Below are 25,559 nucleotides of genomic sequence, written 5' to 3' on the forward strand. Positions count from 1 at the left end.
CTACTTAAGTGAGATTAGCATTATTGTTGGGTGCTCCACAATGACAACTATTTTAGTTGTATTATAGACGTATTCTTCTTTAATAAACTGGAAGAATAGTCTTCATGAAACAAAATGGATAATTATAAAGAAAGCTATACTACAGGTCTGAGAACTTAAGTCTATTATTGATTTTGTGCCCTGAGGTAAAGGTTCTCATGTGTTGAGAATCTGATCTCACTTGGTATTCAAATCAGATAACAGCCTTTACATTTAAATCTGGGATTTGTGCCCTGAGGTGTATTAAGGAAAATGTTCTGTTTGTGTCTCAAAAATGACATTTTCTGTTTTTAGCCCCTTTGGCATCACACAACAGAGATAAGGTGTCAACTCATTGTTCATTATCTCCCTCAATATAAAAAGGCCTACATTGTCTTTTAGTTTCGCTAGCTTTGTTATAAACAGGTTGCTATAAGCACAAAATTCCAACACGCCCCAAAGGTGGTGCCAAATTTTTTTACCAAACTGATACTGGATTTTCCAAGTAAAGACTAGCCATTCAGGCCATTCACTGCTGCTGCTGATTTATCTTATCAGCCAGTGTGCTAACAAAATAGCTTTTATGCTTCCATATTCTCAGCCAAAGCCTTTATATCACCTCGACATATAAAGCACTGTCTGGACAAAGATATTACATTTCTACTAGACAGGTCCTCATTTTATGAACGCATTTTTTCTTCCCAGTGTAGGTGACTGACAGAAAACTCCTAGCTGTTCATTAAAATGTAAGACACCTCAGGTTTGTTGAAAGGGGCCCAGCTAAAGTATTTTAAGTACACTTGATTTTATGTAACAAGCTTTAAATGTTTGTCTGGTAACAGTAATCAGAAAGATCTTGTTACAAACTGTTAAGTTAGTCAATATATAAATCATATCCAAGGTCATCTGTCAAACATTAAACCAAAACCATACAGATACTGCTTATTCTTGTCTCTCACAAATAAACAAAATCAACCATGACAGTTCTAGAAGAAAAAAAAAATTGAGAGAGACCCAGATTATTAGATATTCAGGTTTGTTTAGAAGATAACTGGTTCGGAATTGCATTATCTCTTCTTAAAAAAAAACAAAATAGTGAAATAATGCAAGAAATTATATAAATAAAAATTAATTTAACAGTGGGGTCTGCCTTCCCAATTATTTTTATACTATTAAAGAAACCAAATCGTGCAACTGCGTACTGTCCAAAACGTGTGAGGATGCTTCAAATGAAAAAAAAATGTTATCATAAGCATTATTTTAAAATTCCTCTATAATATGATGATGTTTAGTCTAAAATATATTGCACACTGATGCTTTTTATTTATGTTTTTAACAAAATACTGCTTCACTGAGTACCAGCTAAGCTTTTCTTTGAGGGAACGTACTTTATGTAAAGTACATCTATAACCATGATGACTAAGTGCCTAGAAAAAAGCGCTAAACATTTAAATGCTAGATTGTTAAAACACAAATTGGAAAACAACTAATATGAATAACAGAATACAATTATTAAAAACTGCAATCTGAATATGTAAAACAGTTCTGACTTCTATTACTCCACAACAATAGGTTCATTATCAAGCTATGTAAATATAGACATTTATATAGTAAATAGCTAAGACTTTTGATATTAACATCTAATTTACAAAATCTGATATGAAAATTTTGAATAAATTCACATCATGCTATTTAAAGGTTTTTATGAGTGGTGTGCATTAATATACCTCACTCTGAAAAAAGAACTTTGACAAAATCCACTTAGTACATCAAATTTCAAAAAATGGATTTAAAAAATAGAAAAGGTATGTTCAGCACCTCATTTTCATCCTCTGACTTGCTCTGCCAGTTGAAATTTAAAGATGTGCTGTGAATGTAACTTAACTGCTTTATAATTAAGGCACGATGTAGGACATGCCCAGATTCAGAGCCCTCCCACACATCTTGCTCTGTCAATGCAAAGAAAGAAAAGACCTGTATTTCTTTCATTGAACTCTAAATGTTTTAACGACTCACAGTTGGCTAACATCCCTTTTCATTTCCACCTTTCAATGCATGGCACAGTGCCATCTGGCTTAGGACAGAGAAATGAATAGTGGAGGCTTCCTTCATTGTTCTGGTCTTAATTCAGGAACAAGACATTAGAGGCTACCAAATAGGCATTCAATTCAGCTTTTGCATTAAAGTGACAAAACAAGACCCCAAACAACAAAAACACTGCTGTTCCCCATCTAGTGCCCTTTTAATAGCATACTATTAAAAATAAGAGTGAATCCTCTCAGCCACAAAATATATTTATGACAGTCCAGATAGTCCTAAATGTTCTTTAATAGCCAAGAAATGTCCTCTGCAATAAGCAAAAATATTTTCCAACAGTAGAACCACAGAGGTCATCTTATAGACCAGTGAGCATTTTGACCCTATAGTCTCCTTTCTTCAAACCTCTCTTCACAGGAAATGGGCACAGCATGCAATGTAGTTCTGAAACATCAGGAAACAATGAGCAAGTCCCAAAGAAATTCATCTGCTCACCAAAAGCAATCAGATAAGTTAGGAGAAGACTGGTTAAGTAGCTTAGTGGAGTTTGATGTTAAGCCTACAACTACCTCATGTATTCAAACTAGTTCGGCCAAAAAGCTTTCATTATCAAATAAGCCTTCAAGAATCAGTAGGTAATGAATCTAACTACACCCCCTTCAAAAGGCATAACATGTAAGAATCCAAGTTTTTGTAATATACAATAGATAAGTTTGTTTAAAATAAAACCTGCACTACATTACAAATACTTCATAAAAATCAAAAGTATGCATGATCTTATGATTCCATTTGTTCAGTGCTACAAAACTATTGGAAGATGCAGAAAGGTACTTATAGTTATTTATGAGAAGAAAAGCATAATTTACAGAACATATCTGTAGCATTGGAGTGGTGGTGTGTAGAAACTACAACGTTTTTCAAGAGTATTAACATCCTTACAAAGTTTCTCCATTTTGATATTGGAGCTTGGACTCATGACATTACATATGACCTCATGACACTTTCAAATTGGACTTTATATTTAAAACAAATTTAAAATCATAAATATAAAAGTTTCAATTGCATAAGTATTCAACCCCTTTGCTTCAACAACATACTACAGCTGTTGACTACAAAGTTAATGTATATCTATGTTCCTTCACTTAAGATGTTGAATGTTAAGCCACAAGTGATATGACAAACCAACCATGAAGGACACAGAATTTTCTGGATCAATAGTAGAGAAGCACAGATCAGGAGACCTATATCACTGAGAAGTGAAAAGTGCTTCATACCACCCACAGACACCATCCAGATCGAACTACCCTTATAAATGGAGCAACCAGGCAAACATAAAACATAATAAAGCAGCAAGAAAGTAGCCATTACTGAAAGAGTTTGCAACAAAATATGTAAATGATACTGCAGAATTGTGGAAAAAGGTTTTGTGGTTAGACAAGAGAAAGTTTGTGGCCTAAATGCAAAGTTTCTATCTAGTGTTACACTGGGCTTGTACATCATCCAAACAATATAATCCCACCTATTAAGCATAGTAGAGGCAGCAGGGCATGATATGACAATGCTTCTCATGAGAAGGGACTAGAAAGCTCATCATGTTTGATGGGAAAATGGATGGTTCAAGCTACAGGTTAATCCAAGGCAAACAATTGCCAGGAATCTTAAACTAAGTAAAAAAATTACATTTCAGTAGGACAATGACCCAAAGCACAAGGCCAAAGCTAAACTGTAATGCTCTCAAGAAGAGAGTGAATGTCCTTGAGTGGCCCCTCCTTAGATCTGACTCGAAGGCAATAGAAAATGTCCCTTATGTTGATCACTGATGGCCATCAGACTTGTAAGAACTGAAGCAATTCTGGCAGGAAGAAAGGGAAATGCTACATTGCAAAGCTGATAGGGACCTACCCATATGAACTAAGTTGTTGTCAAATGTTCTTTCACAGCTACTGACTTTAGGAGCTGTATTCTTATGTAATCAATACATTTTAATTAAATTCAACCTCCTCCACATTATAACTGTGTTCAGTGCTATCATTACGGTGTTCAGGAATAAATATTAAAATAAGCTGTGTACATGTTTAATTCATAAGAATGCAACTAATGGTAGGGGATGAAAAATATGCAAGGAACACTAAATAGAAAATAATTCAATTGATTTCCTCGAAATTATCAAACAAGTGAGGCACCAAACAAAACAAACCCATCATCAGTTTGCCATCCAACCCCAAACGATACAGGAAAAGGCTCAAAAAGTAAACATATAAATAAAAGGAACATTAACTCCTATGAAAAGTTACCCTACTAGTCTTTTCTTAATTTTGAAAATAAGATAATGAAGCACTGGCTTACACCCGGTTACAATGCCTGGTGTAGTACTTGTTAAGAAATATCCACTGTGATCATGCAACAGACAGCTAAAGCCCAACTTCTGTCATGTCTGTCATGATCCCCAAAGCTTATATGAAATCTATCAAGACAACTAAGTCATCAACGAGAGTCTTGACTGATTAGTAAACAGCTTAATCTTTGAACTACTGTTTTTTTATCCCTCCTTCCCAGGTCTAGATCTTTTTAACACTCAAAAAAGAAGAAAAACATAAGGTTTTCAAACAATGAAATGGGTCTCTTTAAGAACTGTCAAATGAAAAAAAGCCTGTCACAAAAATGGTGTCAAAAGACAGGACAAAATGGGACATTTTCAAAATCTGTTACATCTTGTTCTCCATTGAATTGGGAAGCCGTTTAAATGGAGGAGGGAAAGTAAGAAATTCAATTTTCTAGTTTTCCCAGATGAGTTATGATGAAACAGGCTTTTTCCACAATGTACACCTACAGTATTGATGTAAGTGGGATGAAATTGCTGTTCCATTTCTATATTTTCTTTCATGGACTTAAAAGCTTTTGCAGAAGCAGTGGATTTTTCCAATAGAAATAGAGAACACATGAGGTAAAAGAAGTCTAAGGCATTCTATGCTGTCTGTGCCACAATTTCGTTTAAAATGGATGAACGACATACTGTATACCCCAATATTCAATACTCACTTTTCACTAATGAAAAAAGTGCCCTTTTAATTAACTTGGAAGTTAATTATCGAGATATATAAAATATGGACCTACTGTACCAGATCACATGACTTACAAGAATCTTAAACTTAACCATTTATAGGGGCAACATTACATAAATGAGATGATTATGATAACAGACATTTACAGTATACACAAAGAATGTAAGAAACATGTGAAAGTGTTGATCTGCCATTTTAAGACATATATTGAATTATACAAGCCTTGTTTTATTCCCACAGATGATATATGTAGGATGTAGAACTAGTCTCTTGGCTATGAAGAGTAAACATCAGTAATGACACTTTAGATACAGTTTCAAACTTGTAAGCAGTAGAAGTCAATACAATCAGTGAAGATAAATTACAACATAAAGCTCTTTCTTTCAAAAAGCTAATGTTTATATCCATGAGGGACAACACCCATTTAGAAAAAACATTGCTCTCACCTGTAAAAATCACTAATAAACACTGTTGTTGTGCCAGGAGGCTTAATATATTAGGGGGTTCAGATAACAAATTAAAGGATTTTGTCAGAATTATTGCCATCTGATTTTTGCTGCATTTTTTTGATGGTTTTACATTTAAATAACATCTGGAATTGCCTATACACATCGTTTTTATCAGACTAATAATTAGCTCTTCCATCAGCTGGTTTGTTGAAATCCTATACATTTTTAGGAGTTTACATAATTAATAAATTAAACAAACTTTGATTACAAAGCTTTAGTTTGACTTCAGGAGTTTACAAATAAAAGCCAAATTAGATATTTCATTAACATTTCATGATATATGATGTTCATATTCATCACATCACACTGATGTTTTTTAATTTGTTTGTTATTGAACTTTTTGTTGTTGCTGCTGCTGTTCTGTGTTTATGTTTTTGGTGATTCCTTTAATTTGTATTACAAATTGTCTTTGTATTTGAGCATACAGGCAAATAAGTATTTAGTTGCACTTGTACATATCACAATAAATTGAGCTGAAATAAGTGCACAATATAATATTCTATATTCTAAGTGCTGATTATATTGATTTAATCTTTTAATTGAATCAAAAAATGGATAACTGTCCGGTACGCATTTTATTCAACCTATCTTACCAGTAAGCAGTAAGCTACTTTACTAGGGGCCCTACAATATCAATGAAACAAAATAAAAAAAAACAGAAATATTAAAATTTATGTTCTACTTAAACTGGAATTGGAATATGTAATTTATACGGAAGTAGAACACCCAAACTAAACTATGGGCCAAATGTAAAATGTGGTTTTAACTAGAATGCCTATCATGTCTGTCCATGGGGATACTGATACTGTCTAGGCTGCCTCAGAAGACTGAGCCATGACGATATAGGAATAAGTGACACAGAGTAAAGACTGACCCCATTGAATGCTAAAACATTTCTTCTTATGTCACTCCACCGCTACATAAGTAAATGACAGGCATCTCCTTGTGAGGCAAAGAAAAACCTAGAGTGAAAGGCCTCTCTCTGGCAGGAACAAATAGCACTTCATGAATACTATTCACAACAGCTCGCTATGTCAGAATCCAAACCTGTGCTGTTGTGCACAGAACTTTTCTCTACACAATGGGATGAAACTTCGAACGTGTTTGGTCTAATATTCCTGGCTGCAGCTAGACCTCCCATGCAGCAAAGAAACAGGAATAGTTTAATATATCCTGTGTCTCGTACAAGCACGTAAGTTGGATGAAAATGATCCAGATTGGCATCAATAAAGATCACTGTGTGCTTTTTCACTCCGCAAAACACAATCTTGAGGAAAAATGAAAAAATGCGTAAAGGTTAAAATATTCTATTTAAAAGCATTTAAAGCATTCGGAGGCTGATGTTGCTATGAATAAATTGCACCGTACTTGCCCCAAGCCGTTAAAACCTGGAGTCCTTAGTTAACTTTTTTAGAGGACTTCCTATTATGCTAATTATAGTCTTTCAGTATGTTTACTACAACCTAGAGAACAAAAGTCTCAGATTTACATGGTTTTGCAGGAACTTGCCAGTGGCAATGGAAAATGGGATGAATGTAGCCAGGATTTAGCAGGATAGCATAACCAGGGTATCCCTAAAGCAAGCCTGCAAAAGCAGTCAGTGCCTTTGCTCTGTGTCTCTATTGATTCATCAGGATAGTGCAACCCTTTTTGTGGATTAAAAGAAGAGAACATATTTCTAAGTAATAAAATGTTTGCTTATAGTTTATTTTTGTTCAGTTTGGGGGTCAAGTTTTGGTTTGTGATTTGGTGCACATTCTACATTTAAAAAAATCTTTTGTTTCTTGCGTGACTAAAACACCTCAAATATACTTTTAACAGTATGAACAGAATACTATTTCAGTTCACTGTTTCAGTTTGTCATTTCAATCTACTTGCTTTCCTCATTTTATACTTTATAAGAGCATGAGCTTGTGAACAAAGGTTCAGGTAAGAAAATAGGCAGTTCTTACGCTCATATAATAGTGTTGTATTTCTGCAACTCTAAGCCCTGACGGGAATACTTTAAAACCCACGGAGGAATCCTCAGAAGAGCTACAGCAATTTATATTCTTCAGAGACTTGGGGATATTAAAGGATGGAGGATAATAGAAATCAGCCTGAAGTTCAGAAAAACACGACAATGTGTTGATCCATCTACCTCTTACTCTAAAATGAATTAATGAACTATAAATTTACCATACTAGCCTACCAGCTTTCAGTACTGAAACTGTTGCATGCACATAATATAAAAGTCTTGCAATGGCAAATCTCAATAAATTATTATTGCATCAATGATAAACAAATTCAATAAAAATTGCTTCATATAATTATGAGCATTCCTAATAGGCATGAAGAAGATAATTTTATGATTAAAAAAATATCAATTTTGTGTGAATCCTAATCAGCACATAGGAATATCTTTAAAAGATATTTCAGTATCAATATAAATATCAATTAAGGGCTCAATTTTATCATTATATGACTTAAAATAAAAAATATGTTTTTAAAACACTAGAAAAATAAACAGATGTTTAAAGCACTGGGCTACTGTCAAAATATTTCAGGGTTTTTATGTCTGTGATACTTTTATCTTATTTTTGCAGTTCTTTCTTACATTAGCCTATTTGCTAACATTCTTTACAAAACAAATGTCTGAATTGAGTGAGCTCTACTAATGCCCTGTACTATTCAGTATATTTATCTTTAAAATTTTGACAGGCTGGCCTCAATGAGTAACGTGGTGTCTATACCAAAAATCTTCAAATTCTGTTAGGGTATATAGCCTTATAAACAAGATTATCCCAGGCTTCACTGCAATATTGGTGTTGGGTATCAAGATACTGACAGGTGATGTAAAACACACCCAGTTCTATAACATGAACTTCTCACAGCCACCCCTGAAGAAGAGATGTGTCTGCAGCTGTGAAAACAGAATGGCATTCTATGTGGGGAAAAAAAGAATGTCTCCTCATTTATCAGGCAGTTTCTAGGCTTTGTTCTGATATCATGAAAAATGAAAGGAATGATATAACAGTATTTTTCTATTTAAACAACTTTAAAATCTGAATCTGAAATATCTTTCCAAGGTATGCTATAAACAGCATATACAGAAAAGGTGGGTAGCTGCGTCAGCATGCGTAGGCTGCAAAGGAACAAGTAATAGGTTTATTCCATGCTGAAAAAAAGAAGAAAGAGAACAAAATGTTTCGGCCGTGGAGCCTTCTTCAGGTGTATATACTGAATAAATATACTGATAAATCACCTGAAGAAGGCTCCATGGCCGAAACATTTTGTTCTCTTTCTTCTTTTTTTCAGCATGGAATAAACCTATTACTTGTTCCATATACAGAAAAGGACTATCTTCTCAAAATTGTTTTAAAATCTAGAGGAGGTTTGTGGATAAAACACAAGAATTTGGGGGTTAATACAGAAGACTTTAATGAATGGCAGGAAGGACTTCAGAGTACTTAGAAGGTGCTCAGTCAAACATTACAACACAAGCCCATAATATCATCTTAACAAAGGCAATTACAGAACCTCTTTTGAGTGTACAGGTACTAATTATGGTTTTCCTGTGGGTTCTAACAGCTTTTGCTGTCTGTTTTAACAGGTCAGGGTACAACTGTATACCTGAAAGATGAGGCCTGCAGACATGTAAAAACAAAACACCTGCTTTTACAGGCTTGGAGAAACCATCATCCATTGCAAAAGGTCAGAAGAGAAAAAGCCTAGAACTGCGCAAAAACAAAAGACATGCCACTGATACACTGAGTAGTACATTTCCGATATGCAGCTGCAGAGATTCTACTGCTCCAAACTTTGAGACGGGCTCCTAAAGAATAGACATCAATCATACAGAGGAGAAGAGAGCTCTGAAACTAGTTCCCTTCAAAACTCTGAGTGGCTCAAGCACTAATGGCAGTTGTTTCAAGAGCATGTGAGCCCCATAGTACAGACTTTGCCAGTTTAAGCCTGAGCTATGTCATTATTGACTATGTCCTGTTATCTCTGACTGTAGCTGAAAGGCTGGTTACCACATTCATCTCCTCTAGGATTGATTACTGTAATGTCATATTCGCTGGCGTATCTAAATCCACACTGAACAAACTTAATATGGCCAGAATACAGCACCCAGAATCCTGGCCTTTTCTCGTGCAAGTGTTCACATTTGCTAGGGAACTTCTACTTGTGCAGTACAGGGATAGTAATGTGAAGTTTAATTAATAATTGGTGGCTCCAAATTGGGCTGGTATAAAAAAAAAAGATGATCCAAAAATATCAAAAATAAAAAAAGCCTGAATATGTATGGTATCTTTTAGGCTAAATATACCACATGAGTCTAAGTGGAGTGTCATACATTGATTCATGTATCATCACCATTGGGTAACCAGGTCGACAACAATTAGGGAGCCTTCAAGTTACTTAATACTGTTTTAACATTGCTACAGCAACTTACAGTAAAGGCATTTTTCCTTCAAAAATTCAAAATGGCCAGAATGTATTTATATTTTATCATTTTGTGTGGTGTTATCTCTTAAGTATGTTGATTCTTGCCCACAGCAACCAAGGGCCCTAAATATCTCCTCTATTCAAGACAATGCAAATCATTGAGCTGAGAGAGCAAAGAAAATGCCTCTACTGCTTAAAAAGAACAGTTATGAAGTCAACCCAATTCAAGATCAAATTTAGGACCGAAGAGCTGTGAGATAAGAGCACTAACCACTGTGCCATCTAAGGAATGTCACCACCCTTACAAAGCTGCCTACTCATCATATATAAAACATTTCCATATTTTCAGAAGGCTGTTGACCTCTTACACAGAAACACCCACTGTACTGCCATTTAACTTACAGTCTGTCTTTATTCAGTTACAATGATGAGCTGAATGTAATTTAAGAAAAGGGACTCATGTTACACACAGACTTTGCAAACACTCAGCCCTAGTTTACCATCCATCATGAGCCTTCTGCTTTCAGCTTAAAACTTATCAGGTCTGTGAGTGACCTACAGTTATCCTTGGAGCCCTGCCTAGAACACCTCCTCCTCATGTTCTTCAAATTAAGCCAACGAGATTTAAAGGTCGCTCATATTTGAGAATCCTTTAATTACAATAAAAAATGACATGAGCCAAAATGCACAGCATTAAAACAGAAGGAGCAAAACAAAAGCAAAGCAATGGCTTAACCCTAGAGATAAAGGTTAAGCATCAGACGACGAGCCGGCTCAGTGTTCAACATTGAAGGCTGAGCTGAAGGCACTGAAGGCAAACTCTTTATCCCACGCAAGTTCATGTCCACATCACAACCATATGTGAGATAAAGAGCTGTTGACAGTTTCAACTTTTACATGTACAACTTGTCCCATCAAAGTCAAAAACGAACAGCAACCAAACAAGAAAGAGTCCAGATGTCTTTTTAGTGAACTGGATAAGGGAACTGTGTTTTCTGGGGACTGAGTCATCCTTATTGAGATGTACAGTACTAGCTACTTCTTCTCTTCAAACAAAGGAGCACTTACTCCTCAAAATAAAAAAAAAATTAATTCACTTAAAAAAGACCCAATTTCTATTAACACAGTAACAACATTTTTATGCAGTCAGTCCTCCATTTTGAATCATTTTTGCTTTAGATTTTTATTTTCTTCTTCAGACACCAAGAACCACTGACACTGGTTTATTAATAGCTCCATTAAACCTACAATTTTGGTAACAATAAAACCTACCATATTTACATGAATTACCTAATATACACTTATCTCCACTGAAAACATGGCAACCAACAAAGTGGTCTTATTCACAAACCAGTAGTACATTTTTTGTGACTTGTGGCACCATATACATTACGATAGGAATATAAATAAGACTGTCACAAGAAAAAATGAGAATGAAAGACACTTCAGAGTAAGAGCACTGTATAGCCTAAATCACAGAATATGAACATACATGACATCATGAAGCAGGATTCATCTACGATGAATAGTACAACAAAAGACATTGTAGTAGTTTAGCTACAGCATCAGTTCAGTAAATCTTTAAGGGGGTTCAAAACCCCGCTAGACATACTGTTGTTGTACCTTGAGTGAGATACTTTAATCTACACAGCTGTATAAATAGGAATAAAAACAGAATAGCTGGCATGAACTGGCATCTCATCTGAAGGGGGGTTCTCTTCATGAGATCTCTTCACGTCTAGAAACTTAAGATAAGCAAGTACTTCATGAGCCATTGTGTGTGGCCAACCTGTATTTTGAGATAAACAAATGTATCCATTTACTAGGAAAGTATTCCCTAGGTGTCCCATTCTGTTACAGACCTGTCTCTCAAGAAATGAATAAACTGGGTATAAAAGCAAACTAAAATAAAATCTGTTGTAGACCCCCAGACCTCCTAAAACTGTTTATGCATACTTTAATACTAGAAATACTCATGCTACAGTGTAACCGGCTTAAGAGTTGATAATTTACTTTAAAGTTCTTACATTCCCCCCAGCTAAGGTATGTTGAAAGGGGTTACTGGGTTATCACGCAATCCATTATGAAGCACCTGTGTCAGCATTTCTCAGTACAGATAATGACTCCCACTAGAGTCTGCCAATCTCCTACAAAGCCTTTTGACCACTTGTGAATCTGTTTATTGACTGGAAAATCCATGGATTACTCAAACCCATGAAACTGCTGAGCCAGAACAGCATTTATTCATGGCCCACACACTATTATATATATCCTTGTGGAAACTGTCATTGACCTAAGGGGGTTTACCAGGACCATGCAGCCACAGACTAGTAGATGCTCCCCGTTTAAAAATTACCTCGACAGATTAAGATTAGTCTTGGCAAGTGCTTTATGAGTCTAAAGGCAATCAAATGCAATTTAAGAACACAAAGAAGCTCTTATGCAAAATGTACTAGACATATTTGTTTTTCCCAAGATAAGGTTAATACAAATTGGAAACTGCCAATTATATTATTTCAATATCCCCATGACCCTTAAAGAAAATTAAGGCACAAATTCTGTTAGAAAGTAGAAAGCGGAGGTAGTACTGCTTTGGGGCAAACAGTCTGGCATAATGGAAAAATAAGAAGGCATGATAACATTAATGATTGAAACTTGGTTTTTCAGAGATTCTGCAAGACAAGTCCAGGCATTTTTTTTCAAAATTCAGCAACGGCACTCCACCTTGGAGAGAAGAATCAAGTCAGATCAAGTTTAAACTCATGTTCCTGCCCTTTAAAAAACAAAAATACCTTGTTCTCTTTCTACTCAGATGTCAAAGCCCTTCTGTACAGAAACCACTCACATCCAAGGATATAAAAATACCATTGTACTTTACAATAAAGAGAGTATATAAGGCAAATATAAGCAGCCCATTTCCCAACTTTTGCTAAATAGACTCTTTCACAGAATTAGTGGCATCCTAAAGTGTTTGCTAACAGAATTATAGCAAATAAGTGGAAAGGATTCTTTAAATCAAAATTTCTTCCCACATAAAAGCCATACACACCCCTAACATAACATTTTCGCAACAAAAGTATATTTTTCTGTACTAACAAGATTAAAATATAACCTCCAGGCTTCTTTAAATTGTATTATGTCTTATTGGACAGTCAAATGAAAAAGATTTTTGTTGCGAAATCCACACATTTAATGTGAATCCAGCAAATGTCCAGCCAATGACAAGATATACCTATGTGTTGTAACTGGTTCCATCACTTTTTACACTGCCACACACATTTCCTAACCACTTTCATTGATGTTAAACCTGCAATCTGCGGATGTGGCACTGACTCATCTGCTACAATATGATACAGCATGATATTGATATAGTATGCATAAGAATTGAAACTAGAATTAAACCTTTACGCTTTATACAAGTGTTAATTAACACACTGTTAAGTTAAGTTAAATGGATAACCAGATTCCCTCATTTTTTTGTTTTTGTTCTGCAGGCTTAAATGCAGTGAAAGTATCTTATGTGCTGCTAACTTTTCACTTCTAATGTAGTGATATCCAATGGCACAGGGTGCTGGGAATACATTTAATGACATCCATTATATCCCTTTAGGAAAATGTAAAAATGTACCAATATTAATAAAAGCAAATTAACAAAAAATGGAAAAAGTCTTAAATTCAGGAAATTGCACCAGTGGCTTTGCCTACAAATTCAGGCACTCTGACTTTATTAGCACATGAACAGAAATATTTTTCCCCCCCCATGTTTCAGGTACTGATTTTTAAGCTATAACAGCATTTAGAAGAGCTGTTTGGTTTAAAATAGATGATAAAATCTAATGAAGGAGTTTAAATATTCTCTCAGTTTCAGTTTTTCTTCTTTTACATACAGTAAGTGGAAGACTGTGTAATTTACATTGCCTCATTTGTTCAAATAATTCTGCATTTTAATTTTCCCCAAAGATGAAAACTTAACAACTTTAGGTCCAGAATGAATAAACAAAGAAAATTATTCAAGGCATCAACCCACGACAAATCCAACAACGTCTCACCCTTATGACCTGTTTTTTTATTGGATAAAAAGACAGACGTGAGAAAATTGTGTTCTTTATCTTCCAGCAATAATAAAAAAGACATATAAAAGATGGAAAAAATAAGGCAACTTCAAGGGCCATTAAGTGCGCCCTGCAATAAGGAAACACTAGATTCACAACCAGGCCAGTAAGCAGACTTACGACAGTACATACAGAATTTAGCAGGCTGCAGATGAAGTAATGTTTAGGACTGGACTTCTAACGGGATGATTGTGGGTTCAAATCTCAAGTAGGGGCACTGCTGTTGTATCCCTGGGCAAGGTACAGTACTTAACTCAGATTTGCATCAACAAAATGTCAATCTGTATAAATAAACTACAAATCGAACTCACAATAGGGTAAAACCAGATTAAGAATTATTAGGAGCTGGTTTAAAATCCTTGGGATTTATTAGAGTCTTGCAAGCAGAATTACTAGATTCCTGATGCAAATATTTCAAACATTCAGTTCTGTGAAAACATAGCCAGTTAAGTAATACAACCTTTGAAGGCTCTACTTCAGTTCAGGAGTAACTGAAGCAGTAACTGAAAATTACAAACTAGCTATTGAAGTATCAGAAACAGTTTTGCACCTTCTAAGGCTGTATGCCTAAATAATATCTGACTTGTTAACTTTGTCATGTACATTATACAACTAATAATGCAAGGTTTATCTAAGAATTTATTTTTCACAACCAGTCAGAGGAGATGCAAAGGTCAGTGAAAGAGTATGTGAATTTATTAATCAAGCTTATGAAGAGAAATGCATAAAAGCTTTTGAAATAAAATGCATAAAACACAAGCAGCACACTAGACACCATCTGGTATAAAGTTAAACTACATCAAAGACATTTTCTGCAGACTTTGTACTTGCTTTATAAACCAGTCAAAACCCAGATCAACCAGTACAGACTGAAAATATTAAAGCAGGAAAAAACAATTGCTAACCTCAAAAACAAAAGCATTATATTTGTGTGGCTCACTTTATTATTTCAGGAAGTTACTTTTTTGAAACATGGATAGCATGGTGGCACAGTGGTTAACATTGCTGCCTCAGAGTGCTGGGGCCCTGAGTTCAATTCTGGACTTAGGTACTATCTGCATGGAGTTTGTATGTCTTCCCCAAGTTTATGTGGGTTTCGTCTGGGTGCTCTGGTTTCCTCCCACAGTCCAAAGACATACTGGTAAGTTAATTGGCTTCTGGGAGAATTGCCCCTGGTGTGAGTGTTTGTATGTCTGTTTCTGTGTATGATGGACCCATCCAGGGCATTACCTGCCTATTACTTGCCAAGATAGGTTCTGGCTCTCCTGCAACCCTGAATTAGATGAAGCATTTAGAAAATGGATGGATGAATTTCTTTATATACAATAAGATTAAGCATTCTTCAGTGTCATGCTGATCCATCTTAATGCACTAAACGTAGCAGTACAATGTACAGCAAATATATACAGTAGTTGTTAAAAATCTCTCCATACCTCAGTTTACATCAAAATTATAATTATAATAATTATAGTCTGTGGAAAGACCATGCTCTACCTATGTCACTTCAAGAGGACAGCAGAGTTCTTTTGTGTATGTATAACAGATCTTGTATACAAATATCTAAGTATGAGTCAGCCTCAGCCTCAAGGTTATTTGCTAAGGTCCTAAGTGTAAAAAAAATGCCGTTGATAAAACTATACTTGTATACATTCTTTTATGTTCACTTACCAGTCCCTGATCCTATAACATATAGAAAATAACAACCATAGACAGTGTAACTAAAAAAATATGGGTACACTGTTTAACAGAAGACAAACTAAATTTGTTTTCATTTTGAAAATACTTTGTGCAGCACTTTATGCAAGTGATTCCAGACTACCTAGTCTTATGGAAAAAAAAACTGGCACACTAGCTCTGGAACTATGCTATGTTCCAGTTCCTGTTTTTGAGACTTTACAAAGAAAATTCTGCAAAGATTCACAATAGAGTGTTATCCCATCCAATCTTTGTTTTTAACACGGAGATGACTCATTATGTTTTAATACATCAGATTTATGCCATATCCTTCCTGACCAATGCAGTCACTATAATCTATAGTTATTATACACTGAATACCCCCAAAAGCTGGTAACACCAAAGCAGACATAACCTAAAACAGTTATAAAGAGTGTGGTTTTAGGTTTGTGAGTGCTTAAAAATTGATGACACAAAACTTATAAATTAAAAACAAACTCATAAAAAACAGATCATAGACCAGTTTTAACATGAAAATGTGATTCGAAGTGGTTCAGGATATTGCAGTCTGTTGTTACCTTATCTATCTGGAACATAAAATTACCAGATGAGCAGTTAAAAAAATTCCTTTGCATAAATGACATTGTTTTTCTGCAAAATGGTAAGAATGTTTTGGTTTTACTGTAACAGTATTACCTACAGTATGACAACTTCAAAAAAAACTTTTAAGAAATGACTGGCTCCATAAGTGTAAAAATGGTTGATTCCTTCTTCTGAATAGAATGGCTTTAACACATGAAGGGTGGGATCCTTTGTTGGCAAAAATTCCTAACGTGGAACCTCATTTAACAAATGCATCAGGAGGGTGTTTTCTTAGATGTGGTTCCATCCTGCCTAAGGTCATGGAAAGATTAAATACAAGAGAAAGTTTAATTGCTCTTAGTGCATGCAGAGAATGAATGGTTACTGGTCTAAACACTAACAATGTACTCCAAACTATAAACTAAAAGTATGGTTTCACAATTACCAGAAATTTGGTTGTACAATTCAAGGCAATCAGCAGTAGATCTAAAAAATGAAATGAGTCTATATATGATTCAGTGTTACATCAAACATTAGATTATAGAACCAGGTTTAACAGAATTTTACATATGAAAAGAAACGTCAGTCCAAATGTGCCTGATCAATTGCTAATCAACTTAGCTTGCTACTAAAACCTTTGGACCACCCTGGGAGAAATTAAAACATGTAAGTGTCCTTGAAAAACATGTGCCTTCGCCACCTGTTTTATTTATTACAGAGTAAAACTGCAACACATACAACAGAACCAAGGCATCAGACTAAGGACTGGTGCAGCTCTAACAAATAAAAATAAACTAAGGTAGGGAGGTAAGGTCCCTTTTTCAGGCCATAAAGACCCAAGGGTGAATGGGGGGCAAGGGCCACCATTTCTCTCAACCATCCAACACGAGGTGGAGGTGATGTGGTCAGCATCACGCTCCGGTTGGCCAATTACTCCCAGAATGATTAACCCCTGGTATTCATTTGGAAAGCAGGCTGAGTGGACCTGGGAGCCATCTGGAAGGAATTAGAGCAAGCTACATCACTTGCCCCTACCTGGGATTGAGCCCGGGACCTTCCGGTCAGGAGCTAGATGCCCTTGGAGTTTCTGTGTGGATTTTTCTATCCTTCGAATTATGTGTGTGAATAATGTGGATGGAAGTGGTGAAGCATGGGCAAATTTGTGCAAACACCTTAAGACAGTGGTTCTCAAACTTTTTGGACCAAGTACCACCCCTAATCCAACCAAAGCATCCAAGTACCATCTACAAGTCATCATCTCATAGGAACCCCAGAAATTCTCAACGACCAACATGAGCGCGCGTGCACACACACTCACACATACATATAATAAATATTATAATAATAAACTATATTTGATATAGCGCCTTTAAAGGTGGCTTCTCAAAGTGTTTTACAGAAAAAAAACATTAACAACAACTAATAAAAAAGCACCATTTCAGTGAGAGGGGTGAGCCTGTTTAGTTGAGCAAAGCAGATGTGAATTAATTTTTCAAGCCTTGATACAATTCACAACAGAGTCTAACAGATATTAAATCGTCAGGCATTTTCTTGACAGCAAAGGTCTCGCGGTGGATGTTGTAATGCGTACATTAATTTCTGGAGCAACCTATCTAATTCGTGCAACTACACCGTTATGTCGGCTTGTCATTGCTCTAGCACCGTCTGTACAAACTCAGACGCATTTTATCCAGTCGAGGCCATTCTCTTCGATAAATTCATTCAGAAGCTGAAATATGTGCTCTCCTGTAGTTCCTGTTGGTAGCGGTTTACAGAACAGAAAGTCTTCATGGGACATACCCTCAAACTCGTATCTAACGTAAACGAGCAAATTGGCCAAATCGACTACAGACTCATCTAATTGCAGTGAAAAACATCTGCTCATCTTAACGCGCTCTATCAGTGTACTTTTGATATAATCCTTCATTTCAATAATTCTATGAATGACTGTGTCTTTCAGGGGGAGGGGGGCAGCAGGTCGAGCTGTTTAGCAGCTTTTTCTCTACACATAATACGTGTCAGCTCTTTTGCCAACGGTAAATAAGGTTCTTCAAAAATAGTGTAGCTTACCTGCTTTAGCAATCCGCAAGCTTGCATTTTTCCGCGTTTCCGTTTTTATTTCCGTATTTATTTAAAGTTTTTATTTCATGCGCATGGAAGCGAAACACAGAGACGCTCGGTGTATTTTTCTCAAATTAGAACAGTTCTTAAATATTTTTCTGTTATCACGCTTTCGTGCGCTCACAAGATTACCTGCGTTCGTAGCACGTATTTCTATGCATTCCTGTGTTTACAACGTTGGCATTGTTCCAAAATCACGCACATTCTCCTTTCTCCCTATTTGCTGGAGATACAGTAGCTTTTTTTAAATACAATTGGTCACTTGCATCCGTAGCACGCATTCCTATAGAGTGGTATAGAATTACAGAGTATCTCTTGTGTCCACTGAAGCATTAGCGCGCACTGTATCGTAGTACGTAGGCTGCGTATTCGACACGTATTAAAATACAAAACATGAAAACCCGTCCCGATTTTTCAGCGCACACGACACAGTTCCAGGGTCATTTGGCGTACCACCTGGCGGCACGCCGTGTACCACTGCCGGTACGCGTACCACAGTTTGAGAACCACTGCCTTAAGAGATTAATGCTTGGTCTGAAAAACAGAGAAGGACAGGGCATTTACAGTATATTTACTTGTGTGAATTTCAAGAACGGTGTGAATCTTGACAGCCCTACATTTCCACCTGTGCTAAGCTATGGACATCTGTAAATAGCTGGGTATTAACACATTCTAAACTTCAGGGATACTTGTTTTTTTTTTTATTTGAAAGATCATGAAATTAATTTGTAGAAATATTATTCATGTCTAGACTTTGTTCCATCCAAGCAATATTTGAAAACAATAATTGAGAGAGCATTAAAACAAATTAAATGACCAGATATGACACATTTACTGTATATTTCAATGCTTTACCACATCATCTTAATCATGAACTTCACTTCACACAGATAAGGCGCCATGTAATGCCATATGAATTTCCAAGTATGTGTTCTCTGTACATAAGCAACCACATTTTCTTGAATAGCAGTACATCTCTAGATCAGTAATATTCATATCAGCTTATATTTACATTTACATGTACACAAAAAATACAGGACTATTTTTCATTCAGCTTAAGCAATATTTATAGTAAAACTGAACTCTACAAGGAATAAACAGCTCTCCCATAATGGTTGGGTGAATGGAAGCTCCAACAAATGTGGGAAAGCTCTGACTGACCTCAAAATCAATGATGAAGATCAGATTCTAACCAAAGATATACCCTCTCAATTGTCAATCACCAACTAAGCCTCATATTTATAGCTATGAATCCTAAAACTGCATGGGGAGAATGAAGACCTGTAGACATTCTGCTTCAACATGCCTGTCGGAGCCATTTATCTTTTGACGTGCTGCAAGCTCCACATTGCCTTAAGAAGAGAGTTAACTCGGACTGGAGAAGAGTCAGCATCAAAAGACAAGAGGAGCAAATTAACACCCATTGCACCCTGGGAATGCTCTGACAATACTACATCACTTCTTGGGGAATACCAGTCACTTTTATCTAGTGATATGACTCAAACCATTAAAATCTGGGCAATAGGACTCAACCTATTCAAATTTTTCAACATTCCAGACTGCTTTGAACCATGCTTACAGCACTGTTTCTAAACAATTATAAAAACTGATCTAAGGGAAAAAAGCTATTGAAAAAAACAACTGTTTAGTAACAAACAAGGTTCCAAGAGTTTCTAATGCTATTTGACTGCTGTATGTTGTTATTTCTGAAATAATAAGAACCTCCCCACTGAATGCGATTAAAAACAAATTTTTAAAAGGCAAATTATATGTCGAGACACCCAATTACTTCTTCCAAGGTGCCCTTAAATAAGCAGTATCTGCCTGAATGGACATTTTGAGCGTTAGCATGTTTCAGTGGTGAGAAAACATTTGTGAAGCCCCAAAGCATGATACTGTCTTGAAACCATCAGTTAAGACATTCTGTATGTTTAAAACACTCAGAGCAACCAAAAACAATAATCTTAAAGACAACATTAAAAACATTTTTACAACTCAATTTGGTTTGAATATGAACCCTTTTTAAAAGCTATTTTGTTCTGGATGGCCTTCAAGAACAGGAGACTTTAAAAGCCCTGCACAACTTAGAATTGAAGAGCAACAGGTTATGGCTTAATCTAGTCCATAAATCGCTTGTGTCTTCAGAGACATAATGACAACATTTTTCATAAATGCTATATCTTTGCAGCAACAGCATAATAGTCCTTGCTAATCAAATATTTATAGACAACAACTATCATTTTCTTCCTGCTTTCCATCTGACAGCTGTAGGAGCATTTAACACAAAGAGCATTTAACTTGATGAAACATGGTATCTCAAGTAAGCCAAAAGGTAAATAATTTATAAAAAATAGAGTAGATAACCGCCTGTCCGCTACTGAGACACTTACACAGTCCAAATGTGCAGTACATTGTACAGTACACAGACCAAAAGAAGTGGCAGACAGGAGTGTGAAGAATAATAGTGATAATTATATCTCACAATTATGTAGCACTTCTCCTGTTAATGGATCACCATGCAGTCAAGAGGAGACATAATGCACCAAAAAAATGCTGAAGCCTCTGTGATGACACCCACCAGCCATTTTGTAAAAATAGCTCACTAGAGAACACAAGGAATGTTGTTTGCAAAAGGAGAGTGTAATCTTGAAAGAGACTGTCAGTATGCTGCACCCCACAATTACACACATGCAGGTGCATTACTTGTACAAGCCACAAGGATTAGAAAGGCTGCATTTTAATGATACTGTACTGATCATCAGAAGGATCCTATCAGTATTTATGCATGTACATATTTATAACAATAAAGTGTACATGTATGAATACTGATTACAAGTTTTTGATGTCATTTTGCTTAATTTATTATTGATTTCTGACTTTGAAACACTCACATGATTGTCTCACAGTGTCACTCACTGTTGTATGCGCACAAAAATCACCTTATTAGTGAGAGAGTTGATAGGAACCAGTTGAATATCAAATCCAGGTGAAAGTCAGCAACCAATATTATTCAAGATTAAGATTCCTTTTGCGCCATCAGTACATGGAGCAAATCCATAATAAACTAAGGTTCTGTGTAGATCATCCTGGCCATTCGCAGGTTTGGCACAGATGTGGAGAGAGAGGTGCTAACTGTTGTGTACAACAGAAAAACTGGTGGGGTTGACAAAAGGTCATGGTCTGGGTAGGGGTGTTGAGTGATTACAACTGTATTTGTAGTGACAGAGAGCTAACATGACTGCACGGTGCTACACTGACCAAGTCCTAGGACCTGTCTTGCTTTCCTCACTGCAGGCTCATCCTGATATGTATTGTCCTACTGGTATATTGTCACATCCGCATGTTACTTGTGTAACGAAGCTTTACAAAAAGAGAACACGTAAGTTGAATGTGAGTGACAATGGATACAACAAGCATGGGATTGAATCCCAAAAGTCTGCATGGAGCAAAAATTTGTCATAGATGTTTATTTGTGTTACTTCAAATGGTGGCAACATACACTCTCACAGCACACCTGCTGTTGAACAACTCTGCTGATGACAAATGTTAATCAGTATAATTAAGTTACATGTATGTTTATTAAAATGTTGGTGCACCTGCTACGACAAAGGTGAGTAGCAAAGCCATTTCTCCAGACCCACAATATACATCACAGAAGACTGTAAAATATTTCTTTGCTCTGACACTTTAGTCAATAATAGTAATCCATGTGTAGCCATTTAAAGCATGGTCAGATAAAATTGGAAGGAATAACTTTCTTGGCTAACAAAAAATTTACAGCGTGTTCAACTCAACTAGACACAACAAAGAAGGCCGAAAAAGTTGCTTTCATTTTACTAAAATCAAGTTGGAAAAATAATGCTTTATACAGTATGTCTCCCACATAAACATTGTAATCAATAAACACTTACAGATGTTTTGTTTAATACCAGTACTAATGAACGTACCAACAAAGGTTTAAGTGATCATTGCTATATCATTTTACAATGCACAAAACACATTTACATTAAAACATTGAGGTTTCCGAATATCTTGGAACACACTTTATTTTGGGAGTTCTGCCTCAGAGGAACATGGAATGTACGTCCGTCAGAATTGAAGAGAGCAAGGTTTCACACAGATATTGGCAAAAGAACAGAGACTTGGTACATCAGCAGATAATGAAACCTCCATGTACATTTTCTGTTTTGATTTACACTCTCTTAAATGACACACTCCATTAAAAATAACTGATACTGTCACAGTAACCCATTAGTAATTTGTGATATCTTTCATGGTTTAATCCTTTGTCTTACCTACAATATAAGATTTGCAATACAAACAAAAAATGCACCTTTCATTAAAATACTGTTTTGTGATCAAAATTAACATTAATTGCTTTTTAATATTGGGCACTGTAAAAGAGAACTTTTTAATAATATTTTGATTTTGAAAATGCTGACTTTGCACACTGATTCAAGTTGAAGAGCAAGCAAAGTTGTTTTTGTCACTGAAAGAATGTAAAAGTGTGATATGATTAAAATTTCAGCTGCAGATCTTTACATGTTGACTTTTTATTTGCACTGTTAAAGCATAATGTATGCCACAACTGTCCCCTCAAATTGGAATATACCATATTCTATGTTTTGACTTCAGCACACCTATTTGTTTTGCTGTCCAAATCATAATAGTTTTTTCTTCTCTGGAAAAGTGTAACTGCCTAGAACTGAATTTGTAATTTTTGCATGTCCTGTTTATTGAAAACTGTGTCATGCTGAGGCAAACAATGTCAGGGCAAATAAAAGTAGCATTATTTCTCAACCACAAGTCTTTCTATAAAGAAAATCTAAAGAACTGATAACTATTTCTTCAAAAAGACTCAATTTATCAGCACAAAATGTTTTATGTTTTTTAAAACATAAAATTGTTTTCTTAGCCCAAAAGTAACAACTTACCTTTAAATTGTATGTTTATATGAATTTTATCTTTGTTATTAAGCATTTCTGCAAAGATAGCAAATAAATAAATGGAAAAACAATACAGTAGATGACAAGTCATTGTTTCACATCATACTTCTTCATAGGTCCAACATGGTCTTTACTAATATTAAAATCTTTCAACTCCACCTTACAATACATCCACTCCTCAATACAATTCTTAAATGTAAGTTGTTAAATAGATAAGTAAATTACAAAACAACAATTCTGTTGTATCTGATAACTTCAATGGGCACTTCAGTATGAGCTCCGCATTTAAAATGGCAGAACATGTATTATGATTCCAACATGCATCTCTGTACTTTGATTCACAGGTGCCAACACTAAATCCATCCAATTACTTTCATACTAAGAAGGCTCTTTCTTTATAATTTTCCATCACAGGACTTGCACTCTGATGTTAAATTTAGCCACCCTCTACCACAGGTGATAAAAACTTTGTTCTACTGGCATCAGAGTGTAATTATAAATCAAAAGGCTGTATTTATAAGTCAAGTTCCCGGTCTTCAAATTATAAATGGATACCTTATCTACCGATTGGAAAGCGGCATTTAAGTTAATTGTGAAAATGTTATAAAAACAAACAGAAAACATCCGGTTTTATCGCTTGGCAAACTTCAGATCTATCACTAGTAAAAAATGCTTAACAGGTTCCAACACAGTATACATTAATCTTGAAGATGTCCTGCAAAATTCTTACGTGTTAAAAACTAAAGTCAGCAGACGGCTTTGCCGGTCGTAGATTCCAAGCATCAGATTCGATGCCCCAGGATATAAGAATATTTGAATCATGACTTACAAAGCCAAATGTTTATACAGCTAGAATAGATGTGCAGTGCTTATCGAACAATTTCATCAGATGAAAAATTTACGTAAAGGGAAAACACCATAAGGTGTTTAGTACTAGGTCAAAATACAGAAAGATATTTGTGGGAAAATGTTTTATATACTGTAGATCTCTGTTAAAAGATCCAAGTCTTAACAGCCGCACAGGCACAAAAGGATCACTGAGTCTTTGTCGAGCGGTTTTATCTCTTGTAAGAAAGTTTCAGCACCCCGATACCCTTCAGTAACTTCAGAATAAGACATTAAAAAAATAAAAATGTTCTGTCTTCCACACGTGAACATAAAGGTCTTCGCATTTTATTTTTTTTTAAAGTGCATCTTACGAGGAACTATTTCAAAGGATCTTAACTTTCAATTTAAAATTGAGCTTTTTGTAGCTATCAAGTTTCTCCCTGTTTTAAGCTTCAAGGTTTGCATTAAACGTGGAAACTTTAAACACTAAAGCTACTGAAATATAAACGCTAAATCTAATCACTAGCATTGCATCGCTCAAATGAACGCCAGAAAGTAACTGCATTTTAACAGACCAAGCCACTGTTCCCCACGGCCCTAGGGGTCAGGCTAATAGAGGATTCACAGACCTCCTATTATTAACGCAGACAATTTCGCATTTCAAGCTTTTTCCGCAGTCTTACCTGGCAGCTGTGATTCTGTCAATAAAAACAGGACGAAGCAAATTAGCGGCTCCAGCCACAAGGAACACCTGCAAAGAAGAAAAATGTATAGGCTAGTTTTTTTAATTATTTCAAAGTTTTATCCTCTCCACAAAACACGAAATGAATTAAATACCTTCTGTGCATCGCAGCTTTAGTTTTGATGAGCACAAAAGACTACATAAGTTTCAATGAAAATTAATGAGAAATAGATATGAGTCGCCCTGTAGATTTGGAGCGCCTCAAAGCCGGTGAAACAGCTGATGAGTGTGGGACATGAGACTACAGAGTGTGGTGCAAAAAAAGAGTGAAGCGCTAAGGCTGATAGAAGAGAATCCCTCTGGGTCCTAACGCGCTTGAGCACGGCAAATGGGCAGACTGCTTGAACCAAATTCGCACGATGTCAGTACTGTACACACAGCTCTACCAGTAGGATGAGATGTTTCTCAGACCTGTTCATATCAAAATGAGCTTTTTAAAAATAACTTTACATGACATCTAATGGGCTTTCAGATATTGTATTAATCAGAATGTTATT

At 35.7% G+C, this 25,559-nt stretch overlaps 1 protein-coding gene across 1 annotated transcript in view; it reads right to left on the bottom strand.

The window, feature by feature from the left end:
• The window catches only part of col18a1b (collagen type XVIII alpha 1 chain b), a 138,818-nt gene extending 113,491 nt beyond the window's left edge, over positions 1-25,327 (bottom strand). The window contains exons 1-2 of the mRNA XM_088930048.1: positions 25,158-25,327; positions 25,004-25,071 (exon numbers count right to left, since the gene is read on the bottom strand). Of these exons, the coding sequence (XP_088786174.1) occupies positions 25,004-25,071; positions 25,158-25,168 (79 nt within the window). The 5' untranslated portion in view covers positions 25,169-25,327. The remainder of the gene's footprint in view (positions 1-25,003; positions 25,072-25,157) is intronic.
• Between the last annotated feature and the right edge of the window lie 232 nt (positions 25,328-25,559).

The sequence above is a fragment of the Atractosteus spatula genome, chromosome 13, assembly GCF_055471065.1.
Source record: "Atractosteus spatula isolate fAtrSpa1 chromosome 13, fAtrSpa1.hap1, whole genome shotgun sequence".
Classification (NCBI taxonomy): domain Eukaryota; kingdom Metazoa; phylum Chordata; class Actinopteri; order Semionotiformes; family Lepisosteidae; genus Atractosteus; species Atractosteus spatula.